This window comes from Chenopodium album, chromosome 4, assembly GCF_948465745.1.
Source record: "Chenopodium album chromosome 4, dcCheAlbu1.1, whole genome shotgun sequence".
NCBI classification, from domain to species: domain Eukaryota; kingdom Viridiplantae; phylum Streptophyta; class Magnoliopsida; order Caryophyllales; family Amaranthaceae; genus Chenopodium; species Chenopodium album.
In genome coordinates, this window is record NC_137837.1 from 71,141,867 (window position 1) to 71,160,355 (window position 18,489).

Sequence of the window (18,489 nt, forward strand, 5' to 3'; positions counted from 1 at the left end):
ACACTAGTTTATTATATATAAAAAGGGTTATAAAACAAAGTCTACATGCCATGTGGGTTCTTTAACATTCACTATTTCTCATTCCATATCATAAAATTACATTAAAATTTTTTTTGTAAAAGTTGTCTATACAAAATTTGAACACACCCCCTTTAAAAAAATGTTTCTGTTTTTTTTTTTAAAAAAAATCTAAAATCTAGAATGTATTTTCTTTATTTATTTTATTTTTATTTTTATTTTTCAGAATAATTTGACAAAAAAGAACATCAATTTTGCATTTGTAAGAGAGAGAGAATTCACTTTACAAGTGCAAGAGGCTTTCTTCTTAAAATTATATGACAATACAACCACCAAGCTAAGTTTGGCCTGGCCTAGTGGTAACAATAGTACCTTCCAACCTTGAGGTTAGGGGTATAATCTCCACTACATACATTTTGAGGATGGGGATCCCTTATTCTTCTCCGTTCACTCTGAAAGTGTCTGACTTAAAAACAGCAGACCAAAAAAACCATGATGTGTCTATTTTATGTAATGTTTTACCCCGCCTTTATAATCAGGAGTTTTTTTGGCTCTTCGGACCTATTTTTATTACTAATACGCATTTTCTAGTGTTTTAGTAGATTTGTTATTATATTTATTATAGGAAATTGCGGATTTTAAGGCATTTTCCAAGGTTATTTAGCCACTACGAGCATTGGAAATGGATAGGGGTGAACATGGTCTGGTTTGGTGCGGTTTGAATCCAAACCAAACCAAACCGCAAAATGCGATTTGGTCAATTTTTCAAACCAAACCAAACTATAATAGTATTGAAACCATAATAATACGGTTTGGTACGGTGCAATTTGGTTTTCGGTTTATGTTGAGACGATATATTTTCTTAAAAATGCCAAATAATACTACATTAACTTATAATAAAGTTTAAATAATTAGCCTAACGGATTAAATTGTATTACAAATTTACAATGAAAATAAAAATTATTTTTTTTAATATATAATAATTATTTTTATTTATTTAAAAATTATATAAATATTAAAAATACAGTTTATTGGTTTACGATTTGGTTTGGTTTATAAATTTTGAAAAACCAAACCAAACCGTAAATCGTATTTACAAAAAATTCAAAACCAAACCGTTAAAATACGTTTTGGTCTGGTTTGGTTACGTTTCAGACCAAAATGGTGTACAACCCTAGATATGGAGCATGCACATATGACCGGTGTCTGAAACCCATTATCGTGGTATGAGTCACGGACCCCAATGATTAAGGGCTCGGCGAAGGAGAACCCAAGACTTGTGACCATTTCTTAGCAAGACATGTTAGTTTTAAAGCATTAGATCAAAATTTCTAAGTCCAAGGAAGAGATTTGAAGAATGGGCCAAGCAAGGAGTACGGGCCCATTGAACAAAGAAAAGGTAAGGAAGCCCAAGGCAAGCATGGGCTCTTGCCCAGTGCACTCGCCCGACCAGGCAAAAAAGAAGCACACGAGACTCGTAGGCGCGCCTGATCGGGTGGTTGAAGAAATTATGTCTTCAATAAGTGCAATTACTAGATATATCAAGGATCACTATTATAGAGATAATTATTCTTTTTTTTTTTTGAAGACATGTAGATAATTAGTTCATTCTATTTGGTCGTTGTTGTCTAGTGCTAGATATGGCAAATGATCTTTGGACCAGTTAAATAGTCAAGCCAAATAGAATAGATCCTATAAGTCACACAACAAGGATATTGGGTCAAACAAGTAAGAAGCCTATTAATGGGCCTCATGAGATCATGACATACCATATGGGGTGTTGAGCTAGAGTAGTTTGATTAGGACAAGGAGTTTGGGCTTGACATGAACTCTTATTTAGAGATATGATCTATAATTAAGATTCATGACTTAGTTTGAATTAACAATTAACAATCAGTGAATTATAACTCTAGGAAACCAAGTCCCAAACCCTAATCTCTCTCTCTCTCACTCACGGCCCTCCCCTCTCTCTCCCTATCCATACGACCGACCACCCCTTGGTGGCGCGTGGTGGTGGATCATGGTTAGTTTGTGTCTCTCTTCTCCGTTGAAGGTTGATTGAAGCGTTCAATCGCAACTAACTAACATTAGAGAGGTTTGATTTATGCCCGTGGACTAAGTAGAGGAATCACTCTTGGGGTTCTTTATCTCTCATTGTTCTTGCTCAATTGCACGTGGATTCATGCTTCAAAGGTATTATTATTTGTTCTTTATGTGTTATGCATTGATCTTGGTGTTTAGATGCTAATGAATATGATTCATGCAATTCCGCTTATAGTATCAAAAGTCATACAATGGGGTATCTAGCTAGGCGCTCGTTTTTCAAGCAGCTTTTTAGATTGTTTTTATTCTTTTATTTTAGGATACTCTTGCTTAGTTTAAATACATTTTCTAAGCGTGGTTAAGGAAGTCTTTTCATTAGCTTAATTCCAGATTTTTTAGTTTTAAAGATTCTCCAGTTAATTGTTCTCTCAACATTGTTCCTCATTCATTTATGCAATTCAAAGTTTCCTTTATTCCCGTAATTATTTATCCCATTTTATTTCTCGCGATTTATTTCTTGATTTAATCATGTTTATTTTAATTGGTTTGATTAGTATAGATTGAATTATGCGTGAGTTTTTTTTTTTTTTTTTTTTTTTTTTTTTTTTTTTTTTTTTTTTTTTTACTACGGTGTTGGGGTTCCATGCATGAATAATATGAAGGGACGATTTATTATTGTTGATTATTAATGTTTTAGATTAATTTCCCTTTGATTGTTATAATGCTATATAATTAGATTTTGGCCAGGTTTAGTTGTATTAGTTAGTTATTACGCAATGTTATTTCAAGATTCGAAAGATGAGCTTAATAGTAAGGCTATTTTCCATAGGTAAAATTAATTTATGTATTGTTAAGTCAAGATTCTGAAGATGTGATTTAATACTACTTAGATTAATTCCATGCTTAAAATAAGTTGCAGAAGCCATTGTAATATGCTTAACTTATGCATTGATTTTTTTTTTTTTTTTTTTTTTTTTTTTTTTTTTTTTTTTTTGACAAAGGAATGCATTGATACTTGATTGTTGTTTGTCGTTGGTGAACTTATGCTCGAGTCTTTTATTTAATTGATTTCTTTTTAATTCATTCAAACACGACTCGTTTCTTAATAATTTAGATTACAATAACTTATTAGGAATAGAAGAACATTGTTTCCTTGTGGATTTGACATGCTAAAGTCGTATCACCTAATCAAAAGTAATTCCTAAAACCACTAACTAAAATAGATAGGGAAGTAGGGTCGAATCCACATGGAAACAAGTCTTTCTATTCCTAATTAATTAAAGCAATCTAAATTATTAAGTAACAATTTAATAATATGGATATAAAACTAAACTACGGTGATTAAGAGTAAAGAGAAAACAATGAATATAAGGCCTAGCACTACAAAAATAAAAGCTTTTTAGCAACTAAGTTTGGCAACAGATTTTTAAAATGTTGCTAAATAGCAACGAATCTAAATTTTTTCATTGCCTAATTAAAAGCGACATTTTATGCTTTAGTTTTTAATAAACAATGACTACATATTTTTGATTTGTTGCTTTTTAAAACAAATTGTCTTACTAGTTGTTACTAGACGGCATCATATTTTTCTCTTGTTGCCAAATAGTAACAAACTATGACAACAAATATTTTATTTGTATTGATTTAGAAACAAACAAATACAATGAATTTTTGAATTGTTTCCATTAGAAAAAAGTCTTCTAAATTATTGTTGCTAATTGATAACGTATTATTTTGTTTGTTGCCATTGGAAACGAGTTGTGTTACATATTGTTGTTAATTTATATGTAAGCCACTTTTTGCTGTAATGTATAAAATTATTTGTTGCTAAAATGACATCAAATAGAAACGAATTTCAATTTCGTCTCTAATTTAGAGACGGATTTTTGATTTTGTCCCTAATTTGGAGACAAATTTTTCAATTTCGTCTCTAATATTTTGTTCACTTATTATAAATTATATGCATAGAAGTAAACAAATAGTACTTGGTATAGTTGGTAAGAGATTCACCATCTGACTTTGAGGTCGCAAGTTCGACTCCTACCAAATGCAATTCTTGAGACTGGGGATTCAAAGAGCCTTATATGCTAAGTCGAGCCGAGTTGACCTAACCTGAGTGAGATTTCAGATTGGTAAAGGCCGAGATCGGGTTGAACCGAATTGCTAATAGGGATTGGGTTTTTGTCTCGTAGTGTTGATAGCAACCAATATTAATGATTTGTAGCTATTTTTATGAACCAACTTTAATAATTTGTTGCTATTTTTAGGAACCAACATTAATAATTTGTTGCTATTTTAGGAACTAACATTAATAATTTGTTGCTAATTTTAGCAACAACCAATGGTAATCTGTTGCCAAAGTTGGCAACGAATGCACCAAAAACAGCAACAATCATGGAAACTATATTTAAATTGATGCAATATTGCAACAAAATTGCTTTGCAACTGGTTTCCAAAATCCCATGGCAACAAGCCTTTTAGCAACAACAAATTTTTGTTTCCAACTCGTTGCTAAATAGAGTTGGCAACGGATTTTTGGTGAATAACAACAAATTTTAGTTAATGCTATATTGATTTTTTTTTTGTAGTGTAGGGCATAGGTTCACCAATAAATAACATTCCAGGGTAAGACATAATAATTAATCATCAATGCATCAATTAATCAGATCATAAAGGGCTTTCTCTACGTATTACAATCACATAATTAATCTACCGGTATTAAATCTCATCTCTCGAATCTCAACTTAACCATTTATAAATTAACCTGACTATTGAAACTAGACCTAAACATCAATTCTCATCTCTCGAATCTCGAATCAATATTGTCAAACTCATGCATAAAAGATCAGGCCTAATCTAGTCACAGAGCATTAAATCAATCAATAGGAAATTAATCTAGCATTGATAATCAACAATAATAAATTACCCCTTCATATTATTTATGGATCCCCACAAACCCTAGAATGGAAACTACTCACACATAATTAAATCTAAACTAATCAAAGCAATAAAACAAGACATGATCAAAAGAATAAATAAATAACTGAGATTAAGAGAAAAGGAATCGTTACCAAAGTAATCTGGAATTAAGAGTAGAGTTAAGAACAAAGTATTAGAGAGAGAAACTAATCTAAAAGCTAAGTAGAGAGAGAAAATCTAAGAGAAGAATTAAGAAAGAGTGAAAGAAGATCCTAAACTCGCTTAACGGAAAAGTATTTATATTAAGCAAGAATCCTAAACTAAAACAAACTTAAACGACGATTAAATCGCCTAATAATAACACGCGCCCGATCGGGCCCGCCTTTTTACTCATCAGGTACGTCTCCCGCGCCCGGCCGGGCGCGAGTTCGGGCGCCAGCTTCTTTTCCCCCGCCCGGCCGGGCGCGCCTTCGGGCGGGAACTCCTTTGGCCGGGCGGCACTCTTGGGCCACTCTTTGGACTTCGATTGGGCTCCAATTCTTCAGGCCAATCCGGATTTCCTATTCGAGTCTTGAATACTCGGTCCAAATGCCCCGATATCACATATACCGAGCCCTTAATCACCGGTTCGATGGCTCTAACCGGCCCTGGGCTATGAAGGATGGTCATGCATCTCCAATGCTTAAGGATACTCCATAAAATTCCGGGAAAATGCTCCAAAAGTGCAAATCCCTACAAAAGTCAACCAAATCTACGAAAACATTGAAAAACACCAATTAGTAATAAAAGTGGCTCTAAAGAGTCAAAAACAATACTAATTATGACCAAGGGACGGGGGTAAAATACTATATAAAATGAACATATCAGGATTCAATCGTACTTCCCTATCTATTTTAGTTAGTAGTTTTTGAAATTACTTTTGATTAAGTAGTACGACTTTAGCATATCGGGTTGAGTTACGATCAGGGTCTTTTTCCTTATTGTAAATATAAAAAAAATTAAAAAAATATGACAATAGAAGGTCTAAAGGGGTAGCTCCTTAGTCTAATCAAGTGTTAAACTCTCATGTTCTCATACGTTTTTTTTTAGTTCAGTTCAGCTCCCAATTTCTTTCTCTTATAAAATATTCATTTCACTTCAGCTGAGTTCAGTTTATGAGAACATGCCCTTAAGCTTTTATCAAAATCTTTCTCTATAACTAATTAATATGCTCATTTACATAATTGCTTACATTAAGTTGAATAAACATTATTAATGGTACAAACCATTGTACAATTAAATAATTCCAATACTAAAAAAAAAATAAAATAAAAAAATCATGTGATCATTATATTGCTCTTAACTTTCACCCCTTCCTTTGCTATTGTCACAAAAAAAAAAAAAAAAAAAAAAAAAAAAAAAAAAAAAAAAAAAAAAAAAAAACTTTCACCCCTACTAAAAGTTAGAAACTGAATTATTGAATGCACTTCCCTTTTAGCCCTTAGCTTGTCATGGCTTACCACTATTAACATAACTACATATGCTGTACATTAAAATAAAAAAATTAATAGTGCAAAAGCCACTTGAGCTTTGGTGTGTAACAACAAAAAACAGAGATCTTTAGCACATTGAATTTTGCCATAAAATCGTCAAAAAAAAAAAATAATAATAAAACTTTGCCGTAATACGTGTTCAATTTTAACACTTCTCCATTGTATTTTTCATTTATCATACAATAGTATTTTAAAAGCTTGATGATGAAGTACATTTAGGTCGTTTACATTAGTTCATGACATTTATTTTGAGATGATGCAAGCTTAGTGTCGACCATGGTTTAGGTAGACACGTGAGTTGTCTAGCCCAACGCAAAAATGGTTCGTTTGGCATAAGGTACACTGGATCACACATAAACAACATATTAAATCTTGACACAAACCCAACATGAGAATGACAAGCTAGATCACTTTTTCGACTAGTTGATACAAGATCTATATTAGTTACATGTGGCTTTAAGCTTGGCACGGCAAGTTGGCTTGGCTAGCATGGGTTTGTTTTTAGAAGACTAACATAACACATTTTTTTTTCTTGGTCCATTCTAGGTTGAATAGGTTCTCATCTCATGAAGGATGCTCATAAGAGAATTCAAAGTTTGATTACACCGCTTAATTGGGCAAACATGTGATCCACAATCTTCTAAATTAGATGCACCATGACATAAAAAGAATAATTTCGTTAGATGTCATCTATTCAGTGACAAATTATTAGACGATATTTTAAGTACCAATTTGATTTAAGCAACATTTAGTGCCTAAACCTTTTTTTCAATTCCTTCCCAAACATTTCCAAAACGAAAAATAAATTCAAATTTTAATCAATTAATCATTCATTAAGGTAGCTTAAAAATTTGCAACTCAATTGTCTACATTATTTCCTTCACAGAAATTCCTTTACATTAGTTGGTTCATTCATGCATGTAATATTTGTTACTTTGTAATAGTTTGTATTGCCGTTTAAAGTATTGTAACTAATCTGTCTTGACTAAAGATGACCTAATCCAAAAGTGACTTGCTCTAGATTTCAATCCATATAACCACAATGATTAAGCATAATTTAAACTCGAACGATACCCCTATTCTACTAGACCCAATTGAACTCCACTTAGTTACCTGAATTAATATCTCTAATTATAGTTGATTGTTTGAACCCCTTTTGTCCCCAATTTTTTTGTTTTCCTATTACTCCATTTTATAAAACTGTCACGCCTTCCCATGACAATGTATCTAGATTTAAGATTTGTCATTGCTTCCACATATATCGTAAAGAATGTTGATCTACACGACTACACCAACGAGATTATCACCTTTGGTATTAACTCATTCGTACTCTTAACTTCCAACTCTCCAATATGTTATATACACTTTGTAGTTGTAAGTTTGTAACATGACAGAATTTTTAAAACCCCTAAAGATTTTCTGTTCATTTTTTTTTTATATTCATTTCAAAATCTTAGAATAAATAAATAAACAAATAAAATGAGTTAACATAACTCAAATTTAAAAATTGACTAGACTATACCTGAATCGAACGTGATCTCATATTCTCATGGAACCTAACGCAAATTGACATTCTGGTGTATATATAAAAGGCGTTGGACAAGAAATGGGTATAGTAACGTGGTTAAGTAATGGCGCATAGCAGCATAATTGTTATTTACATGGCAAGTAAGCTATAAGACAAAAGAGTGATGTTTTTTTTTTTCTTCAAGCACATTAAAAATACCACTGTAGTAATAAAAAATCACAAAAATTAAGTAAATTTACTAATTAACTTTCCTATAAACATCCCAAACAAATAGCATCTATACGTCTAGTTACACCCTAATAATGTAAACTTTAGATATCTCTTGTATCTTGGACCATAAAAAATAATATTTGGCGGCTAGGCAAGAAAGAGCCTTCCCCTGGTAAAATATCATGGGGTGACCCTTTAGCCGCTAGTTTTGGCTGGCAATCAAATCCACTGACTATCGAACACAACCAAACATTCAACCAAAATGACCCTTAACCATTTCCAAGAGTCCCTTTTACTTGTGCTTATTTACTAGTTGCCACACTCCTCTCTTTCTTTGTCTTTCTCTCTCTCTTCCTCCTCTATTCATTCTTCAATCTTTCATAAACAATTCAATCCATTAATTATCACCATCTTTGTTGTTTTTGTAGTAGAACAGAGCAAAAAAAAAAAAATGGCATTACTTCCTGTTAACAAGATCATACCACCAACATTAGCTTCATCTAGGAGAAATACTAGCCTATCATCGACAACGTTATCGTCGAGTGTGATAAGATGCAACCAGATTAGACCCCAGAAGGCTGGTGCTGTTTCGCCTGCGGCCGAGACGGCACCGGCTTCATCTATTGATGCAGCGAGGCTGGAGCCGAGAGTTGAAGAGAGAGATGGGTTTTGGGTTTTGAAAGAGAAGTTTAGAGATGGGATTAATCCTGCTGAAAAAGTTAAGATTGAAAAAGACCCAATGAAATTGTTTGTTGAAGATGGGATTAATGATCTTGCTACTTTATCAATGGAAGAGATTGATAAAGCTAAGCATAATAAGGATGATGTTGATGTTAGACTTAAGTGGCTTGGTCTTTTCCATCGTCGTAAACATCATTGTAAGTTTTTTAATCATTTTTTTTTGTTTAGTTTTTGATTTGATATTATTAGATCGGATTTTATGATTTATTTAGTTACTTTTTGAGTGGTTGATTACTTATTTTGGCAATTGTTTCTAATTTGATTGTTAAGTCAACCAATTTTTGTCGCAATTTAGATCATACAGTCGAGAGCATGATGTGCATTATACGTAGCCGTTCATAGTGAAAGGACATGAATAATATTCGGAATCCTGAAATTAGATTGGTACACTGTAAAACCATTGCCTGTTAGTGTTGACTTTATTGACAATAGATTGTATAGAATGATAATGAACTAGGTAGGTGAATTGGTATTGAGAATTTTAACAAATTGGAGTAAAAGTCTGATGGATGAATGTAAATTTGGTGATATTTTTAGATGGGAGATTCATGATGAGATTGAAGCTGCCGAATGGGGTAACAACGAGTGAGCAGACGCGGTACCTAGCAAGCGTGATCAAGAAGTACGGGGAAGATGGGTGCGCGGATGTGACCACAAGGCAAAACTGGCAGATTAGAGGGGTTGTTCTGCCTGATGTGCCTGAGATCATTAAGGGTCTGGAAGCTGTTGGTCTTACCAGCCTACAGAGTGGTATGGACAATGTGAGGAACCCTGTTGGAAATCCTCTTGCAGGGATTGACCCTCATGAGATTGTTGACACCCGACCATTTACCAACCTGATTTCGCAGTTTGTCACTGCTAATTCGCGTGGAAACCTTTCTATTACCAATCTGTAAGTCTGTTTGAGACCCCTGAAGTGAAATAGTCGAATTGATTAGCTATTCTTTGGTTCTTATTTTTGGCTGTTTGTTTTGAACATTGGTACAGGCCAAGGAAGTGGAATCCGTGTGTTATTGGTTCCCATGATCTTTATGAGCATCCTCACATCAATGACCTTGCTTACATGCCTGCAACAAAGGATGGAAAATTCGGATTTAATTTGTTGGTTGGAGGATTCTTCAGCATCAAAAGGTGTGAAGAGGCGATCCCTCTAGATGCTTGGGTCTCAGCAGAAGATGTGGTTCCTGTCTGCAAAGCTATGCTTGAAGCTTTCAGGGATCTCGGCTTTAGAGGAAACAGGCAGAAGTGCAGAATGATGTGGCTAATTGATGAGCTAGTGAGTACTCATAACCAATCCTACTTCTAACTGTTTATTACACCTATTACTATGTACTTATGGAGAAATTCGTTCTGCTTTTTTCTCGACTATCTGTTTGGGCCAATTGATCAAATACTAAGTTGAATACGACCTCACTAACCTTTTAAACATGTCTAACCATCTAACTGATGTACCAATAGACCTTGGGATACTGCTTTTTAGACAGTGATGTGTGCCCACTTAACTCCAATATAATGCAAAGAGATTCTAACTCTACTGCTTTTTTTTTTCTTCTCAATTGTAGGGTATGGAAGGATTCAGGGCTGAGGTGGAAAAGAGAATGCCTAACCAAGTCCTGGAAAGAGCATCTTCTGAAGAGTTGGTTCAGAAACAATGGGAAAGGAGAGAATACTTAGGAGTTCACCCTCAGAAACAAGAAGGCTTTAGCTTTGTTGGCCTTCACATTCCTGTTGGACGTCTCCAGGCCGATGAGATGGAAGACTTAGCTCGTATAGCTGATGAATATGGTTCTGGTGAGCTCCGTCTGACAGTGGAGCAAAACATAATCATCCCAAATGTTGAAAACTCCAAAGTTGATGCACTACTAAACGAGCCTCTCTTAAAAGAGCGGTTCTCCCCTGAGCCACCCATTTTGATGAAGGGGCTTGTGGCCTGCACTGGGAGCCAATTCTGTGGCCAAGCTATCATTGAGACCAAAGCTAGGGCACTAAAGATAACAGAGGAGGTTCAACGACTAGTGTCTGTGACAAGACCTGTTAGGATGCATTGGACAGGGTGTCCTAACAGTTGTGGGCAAGTACAAGTGGCTGATATCGGATTCATGGGCTGTATGGCTAGGGATGAGAACGGTAAGCCTTGTGAAGGAGCCGATGTGTTTGTAGGAGGACGTATTGGCAGTGACTCACATCTAGGTGAAATTTACAAAAAGCAAGTTCCGTGTAAAGATTTGGTGCCTATCGTTGCTGAGCTTTTGATCAACCAATTTGGCGCTGTTCCTAGGGAAAGGGAAGAAGCAGAGCAATAAGCTGCTTTGGGTGCCTGCCTGTTCTTGACAATTGTTACGCGTACCCCCACATGTACGATTGTTTTTTAAGCTTGCATAAGATCCCATGTACGCCTGCATAACAAGATGCTCGAGTTATGCTGTTGGGAGCATAAATTAGATTAATTTGTTTCTTTTATAGGCATTGTAAAATGTCAATAGCAAACCTGCTTTTGTTTATAGGCGTTGTGAAAGTTCATTATTCATTCGATCATTTTCTCACTAATATCTTATTGCTTTCTGTTTTACACCTTTTACTTGAGTTGTTTTTTTTTCTCTTTTCTATTGCAAATTTGCAAGAATTGTCAAGCTTTAGGTCCTATCACACTCGAACTTTATGTATATTAGTAAAAGGTATATAAAATGACTATAAATAATGTATGGTTGGTGCACCCGGGTGCACCATGCGCATGGTGCACCCGGAAAGAACATTAGGTATATTTAAAAGAACATGGGCGAAAAAAAGAACATGGGCGAAAAAAAGAACATTATAGATATTTATAAAGAACATGAACATAATATGTTCTTTAAATTTGATTATTATGTTCTTTGAGTTTGAAATATATGTTCTTTATATTATACAATATGTTCTTTAATGTATGTACATTTAAAAAAAAAAAAAAAAAAAAAAAAAATTCACCCGAGTAACTAGAAAAAAGAACATGTTCTTTACTGTATTATCATGTTCTTTTTGTAAAGCCTTTATGTTCTTTGGCTAGAGGTGATCAAAGTTAGACTGACCCGACTTGATTTTGGACGGGTTTTGGGCAGAATTTTTTTGCCCCCAAATCGGGTCGGACCCAGCCCGTAAATTTAAATTTTTGGGCGAGTTTGGGATTGCGTTTTTATGCATTATTTTAGTTGATTTTTTAACTCAACCCGAAAAGCTCGCACGATCGGACCATTTTGGGCAGGTTTGGGCACAAAAACTTCAGCCCAAAACTTGGCCCGACTCGAGAAGTGAGCTGATTTTTTAACCTTGCCCCGGTCCGTCCAATGATCACCTATATCTTTGTCAAGCACGAACATGTTCTTTTTTGTCAAATATAATGTTTTTTTTCAAACACGTTCAACCACCCAAGTAACCATGAAAAATAACATGTTCTTTTTTTACAGACTTTATGTTCTTTGTAATGTCACGTTCTTGTCAACAAACACAAACATGTTCTTTTGTCAAACACATGTATGTTCTTTTTCAAATACTAGCATGTTTTTTTTTTTTTTTTTTTTCTCATGTTCTTTAAAATATGCTTAATGTTCTTTTCGAGTGCACCATGCGCATGGTGCACCCGGGTGCACTATACTATTTTCACATTATAAAAGGTGCATGAGACATTTAAAAGTTGTGCGAAAGTGTACCACCCAAGCGAGTGATAGACTTGCTTATGTTCCTAACCTTCAAAATTATTATCTTAGACACGTTTGTTGAAATTTGATCATCCAACTTGTTTAAGTCCAATAATATTCATATGCTTATTCATATTCATTAGAGACTTTGGAGCAAAATGATTGTTGGTTAATTTATTTTTTTGTATAGATGCTGTTGTAGGACTTTTTATTTATTAATATCTTATATCGTGTTTAGTTTACCTTGAAAACTTATGTCATATATCAGCTTAGCTGACGGAGGAATAGTTAAGAGCTTAAAAACACTTTATTATATAAAATACTAGATATGACACGAGATCTATAGTTATGTATATAAATTATTAAATTTGATTAATAAGTATCAAAATCATAAATTAGTCGAGGAATAATAAATAAAAGTATGTGATAGATTGATTTTGTATTTGCATATTTTAATTGTACCTTCTAATACACAACTAAAACAAAAGTAGGCAAACTATTCAAGCAATTTTTTTATTACTGTAAAATAGGTTACAAACTATTTTAAGAATATATTTTTGGTTTATAGTTTCCCAAATTATTTTAAATAGATTTGTGAAATTTATTTAAATTTAATAATTACTGCATTAATATGGAATCTGTATATAAAAAAATATAGGGAAATTTTCTTTGGTGAACCCCAGCTTTTTCATTTTCCAAGTGGTAAACGTTTTCAATTTTTATTTTCAATGGTAAACCTAAATTATTGCTTACCATTAATAATGGTTATTTTACTAAAAATCCTTAACTTTAGTTAGTTTTTTTTTTTTTTTATTTTTTTAATAATTAAATTATTATAAAAATATTTTTTTTTAAAAAAAAAAAAAACCCCTCCCCCACCCAATCAGCAGCCTCTCCCCTTTTCCGGCGGCTAGGCCCCCACCGGCGACGCACGAAATCCCCCACCCTCGGCCGGTGAACACCCGAACTCCCCCACCCTCGGTCGACAATACCCCCCTCCTGTTTTCGGACACCCACCTCTACCCCAAATCGACCCAAACCGCCCCAAAATCCGACAACCACCTCCATTTCTCCCTAATCCGACACCCACCTCTACCCCAAACTACCCTAAAATTCGCCCCAACCCTTCCCCGAAATTACCCCTCTCCTGTTTTTCGGACACCCAAAACCCTAATCACCCCCCTCAAACCATTCGAAAACCCGAAACCTCCCTGAAATTCGTTCTACCCATTTTCTACGGTTTCGGATTTTAGGGTGGTTTCGGGTTTTTAGGGTGGTTTCGAATGGGTTTTTGGGTTTGGGGGGCCGAAAAACTAGAGGAAAGGGAGAAAAGTACAGTCGTCGGCGCCAATGGTTGGGTAGGGGCGTCGGCCGCCGATGGTTGGGTAGGGTGTCGGCCGCCGAGATGAGGTGGAAGGGCTGGAAGTTGGTGGGGGAAGGGGTGGTTAAATTTTTTTATTTTAGTATAATTGTTAAAAAAATGAAAAAAAAAAAAACTAACTATGGTTAAATGTTATTGTTACAAAAAAAAAAAAAAAAAAAAAACCTAACTATAGTTAAATAATTAGATTAAATCATTATTAAGGTTACCAATTGATTATTCATTCTATTTGGGGTTTACCATTGATAATTAATTTTAAGAATGTTTACCACTTGTAAAATTAAATAATTGGAGTTCACCAGTGAGAATTTCCCAAAAATATATTATTTTTGTAAATGATTTATTTCCTTAATTAATAGATTTTTTTTAAAAAAAATAGGGACAAGTGTCATTATTGGTGCGTCTTTTAGTGTATACTAGTTCTTTACCAGAGCAACACTCGGATATTCATTGAAAAAATATTTTTATAAATTAGTATAGGTTTTGTATACAATTAAATATCTATTTATGTTATCAAATTATTATAGATGACACACGTTAATATATAATATCTCTATTTTTATAGTTTAATTTGCTAACATATTATGAATTTAAAATTTAGTTAGAATTCCTTTTATTAGTAGGAAATGAACAATTTAATTTTATAGATTAACAAATGAATATTCAAGGGGAATATAGAATATTTTCTAATCTTAATACATACATAAAGTTTTTTTTTTTTTAGTTTTGTAGTTTTCTATTTGAAACAATAAATTTCGGTTGAATTGATCAATTGATTTAGAAATTTGAAGGATAAAAAATCATTAATTTACTATGACTCTACATTGTTCGTTGGTTCACTTTTCTTATTTATTTATAGTAGTTGTTATTGTGCTATTTTTTAAGATTGTTTAGGCTATAGACCTTTTTTAAAGATAATTATCTTAAAATTATCTAAAGAATAAGAAAATTTAAAAAAAAAAACTATAGCGAGAATTTTTTTAATATAGACACGACAAGTGTACTTTTGAGATACTTTTAGTGATTACTTTAGTATATAGTATTGATGATTAGTAATATAAATAAGAACTAAAACCCTTTAAAACAAAGATACTCACATGCATGGTCTCACTTTCATTTTTTTTTTTTTTTAAATTATTTTTTCTAAGTTTATGCATGTAGCCACATTATTTGAGTAAGAATTAGAAAAACGGAGGTAGTATGTTATATTACCATATTTGACTTTCGTAGCTTACCCTAAATTAAGTTTATTCAATTCATTATTACATGTTTACTTAATCTAATAATAATGTATGACATGTTTATTTTGCTGTTTTGATTGATTTAGCATCGCGTCTACGATGATTCCATATCGGTAGGAACAATTGAATCAGTAATGACTAATCATCAGGTATGTCAATGCCTCACAACATAACAAGCCCTTCAAGATTTTGCAATCATCATTCAAAGTTTAAAAGCTGATTTATCCGCCTATTCATAGTCTATAATAGTTGTCGACAGTGGCTAGCTAGAAGTGAGAATTCTTGAATTTTTTTTTTTCATGAAATTGTAATTTTTTTAATTGTTAATTGATCTTGACATGTTGAACTCTAATAGAGACTATTAGTAATTTTAAAACTCATAATTTGATTTTATTTTTCCTTTGCAATCAGCAGACAAAGCAAAAAATTTGGCTAGGGAAAATGTATTCAAATGCTGCTAAATATGTTGGTCCGGTTAATGTGAACATTAAAGTGATATGCGATGAAATACAAATGGGAAAAGATTTTGGAATTTAGGGAGTTGTTAGTGCACTACACACGGACTTGTATGTGGGAGAACGTTGCTTTGGTGACTACTTTGTATATACTACATCCGTTCTTATTATTGCAACAACGGAATATTTTATCTCACATATAATAACCCATTGTTACAAATAATAAGTAATAGATGTAGTAATATATATGTGCAATATATGTATAATATATAATATAAAATGAGTTTGTTTTAAGGATTTTAAAATCATTATTATGAAAGGTTTATATAATGTTTTTAATCTTTTTATTAATAATTTAGAATAATAAATTCATTTATCATTGTTTAAAAATTAGTTAAATAAAATTGATTTGGAATAATAATATTAAAAACGAAGATATACTTTTTCATATTGGATGTGCTGACGAGACTATGTTGTCGTCTCGACCCTTTGTACAAGCCCATTTCGATGTGGCTTATCGTTTAAAATTTGGAAAAGTTTCTCTGTAATCTCCCTTGACCTTTTACGGCCGTCAGATATGTACTAACAAATTTTAATTTTGATTTTACTAATAATATTTCGTGAGAAATCCTTATCAAGTGGGGGATAATACTTCAATTTAGATTTTTAACTATTTGATAAAACAACATAACCTTACTATTTACTTCGTTGACTAACATAATATTCACTCTAATTGATTGGATGTTAGATGATGTATCATCAACCATAGTTGCAATCTAAATGACTCAAGGTATGGGTTCAAAACTTTTTTTTTTTTTTTTTTTTTTAAAGATGTATAATGATGTTATGATTCAAATACTAATTAAATTATCAAATAGTAATTAATTATTACACTACGATAATACATTTTATCTTCTTTTATATATGAATCTGAAGGTTCAAAAAGGGTTGGAGATGTAAAGGCTAGGGAAGATAAATTGAAGATATTTTGAGGTTGGGTTCGTATTTCATCATATACCCAATACATCTTCCTATCCTATCAATGTATTTTGGTTACAACTTTTGATTTTTGTTTTATATTTATGTGTTTAATTTAATTAATGGTTTTTTTTTGGTATAAATTTAGGTTTATTATGTTTATGTGTTTTATTGGATCACCTATGACTCAAGTGATTGAGTTAAAATCAACAAATTTATGTGTTTATGCGTAGTATTAATGTTTATGTCGATTTTATGTAGCATTATTGGTGTTCTTTGATTTATTTGTTATTCATTATTATAATAAGATTTAATAATGATAGTTAATTGAAATTAAATGAATCTATTAACTAATACTAAACAGAAGATGATGATATCATCACTGCCCACTTACGTGTCATTCTCTTAATAAAAATTTTCTCGCCTAAATGCAATGATGACGTCATCTTTTTTTTTTATTTAAAAATTTTGAATTATCCTATTTAACATTTTTTAAATTTAAATATTAAAAGCTTTTATCTTACAATTAAAACCTATCAATTTATTGAAGGAAATTGAAACAATTTTTAATAACACACTAATAAATGATCTCCTATATTGAACTATGAATTAGACGACGTCGAACGGATATTATATCATAGTTTTGATGAAAATAAAAGATTTTAAATTACAAAATGTACGTAATTATTATTTATATTCATGTATAATAGCGATTTATCATTAAAATGTACAAATTAAAAATAGGTTTTATATAAACCGTGCATCGTACGGAATCTAACCTAGTTATATATAAAATAAAATTATAAAAAAATTATAGATTAATAATTTATAAAATACATCATTTTGGAGGGAAAACTTTTCACAAAATTATGCCTAGTGCTCTATCCGGTGATTATTTTAGTATATAGTATATATATATATATAGCTAGATAGATAGATATAGATTAGTTCTTTGCCTGAGCAATTCGGATATTTACAGAAAATATTTTTTACAATTAGTATAAGTTTGTACTTTGTATATATCAATAGATTGTGTATACATTTAAATATCTAATTATGCTATTGTATTATTATAGATGTGATACGTTAATGTAGAGTATTTCTATTTTGTTATTTGCTTGTAAGTTATGAATTTAAAATTTAATTAAACTCCTTCATTATTGGAAAACCAGAAATACATTTTATAGATTAACAATTAAATATTCAAGATAATATACATTTTATAGGTTAACAATTTAAAAAATATTTTTATTTATTTAAAGTTATTATGTTCTAATTTTTAGGCTGCACATTCTCTCTCTCTCTCTTTTTATTTATTTTTATTTATTTTATTTTTATATATCAATTATCTTATTATTTTTAAGGAAAGAGAAATTATAGTTTTTGGCCAGAAATTTTTTTTATTGTGAACGCGACACGTAAACTATTAGGATAAATTGCCTCAAACAAAAAAAATACTATTAGGATAAATCCCGATGATTATTTTAGTATATAGTATTAATGATTGATTATTGATAAATATTTAGTCATTATTAATAAGGGGAAAAAAAGTCATACCAAGCTAGGAAAATTCTTAATAATATCCTTATGACGCAGGCTACTTGACTTTAAATTAAGTTACAAGTCTCCAACATTTGAGTTCAGCAAGATTGATCTCAAAATTAACTAGTGCATGAACTAGCCAGGCTATCCATTTTTCAAGGTCAATCAAATGGACTTGTTCATTTTGTCATCTGAAATCTCAAAATTAACTATTGCTCTCTAAGATACAAAGA

General features: G+C 32.1%; 1 protein-coding gene across 1 annotated transcript; it reads left to right on the forward strand.

The window, feature by feature from the left end:
- The first annotated feature begins 8,549 nt into the window (after positions 1-8,549).
- LOC145629276 (ferredoxin--nitrite reductase, chloroplastic-like) lies at positions 8,550-11,534 on the forward strand. Its single transcript, XM_081681822.1, has 4 exons — positions 8,550-9,128; positions 9,529-9,883; positions 9,979-10,267; positions 10,554-11,534. The coding sequence occupies exons 1-4, from the start codon at positions 8,702-8,704 to the stop codon at positions 11,292-11,294; spliced, it is 1,812 nt and encodes a 603-aa protein (XP_081537948.1). The 5' UTR covers positions 8,550-8,701; the 3' UTR covers positions 11,295-11,534.
- The last annotated feature ends 6,955 nt before the right edge of the window (positions 11,535-18,489 follow it).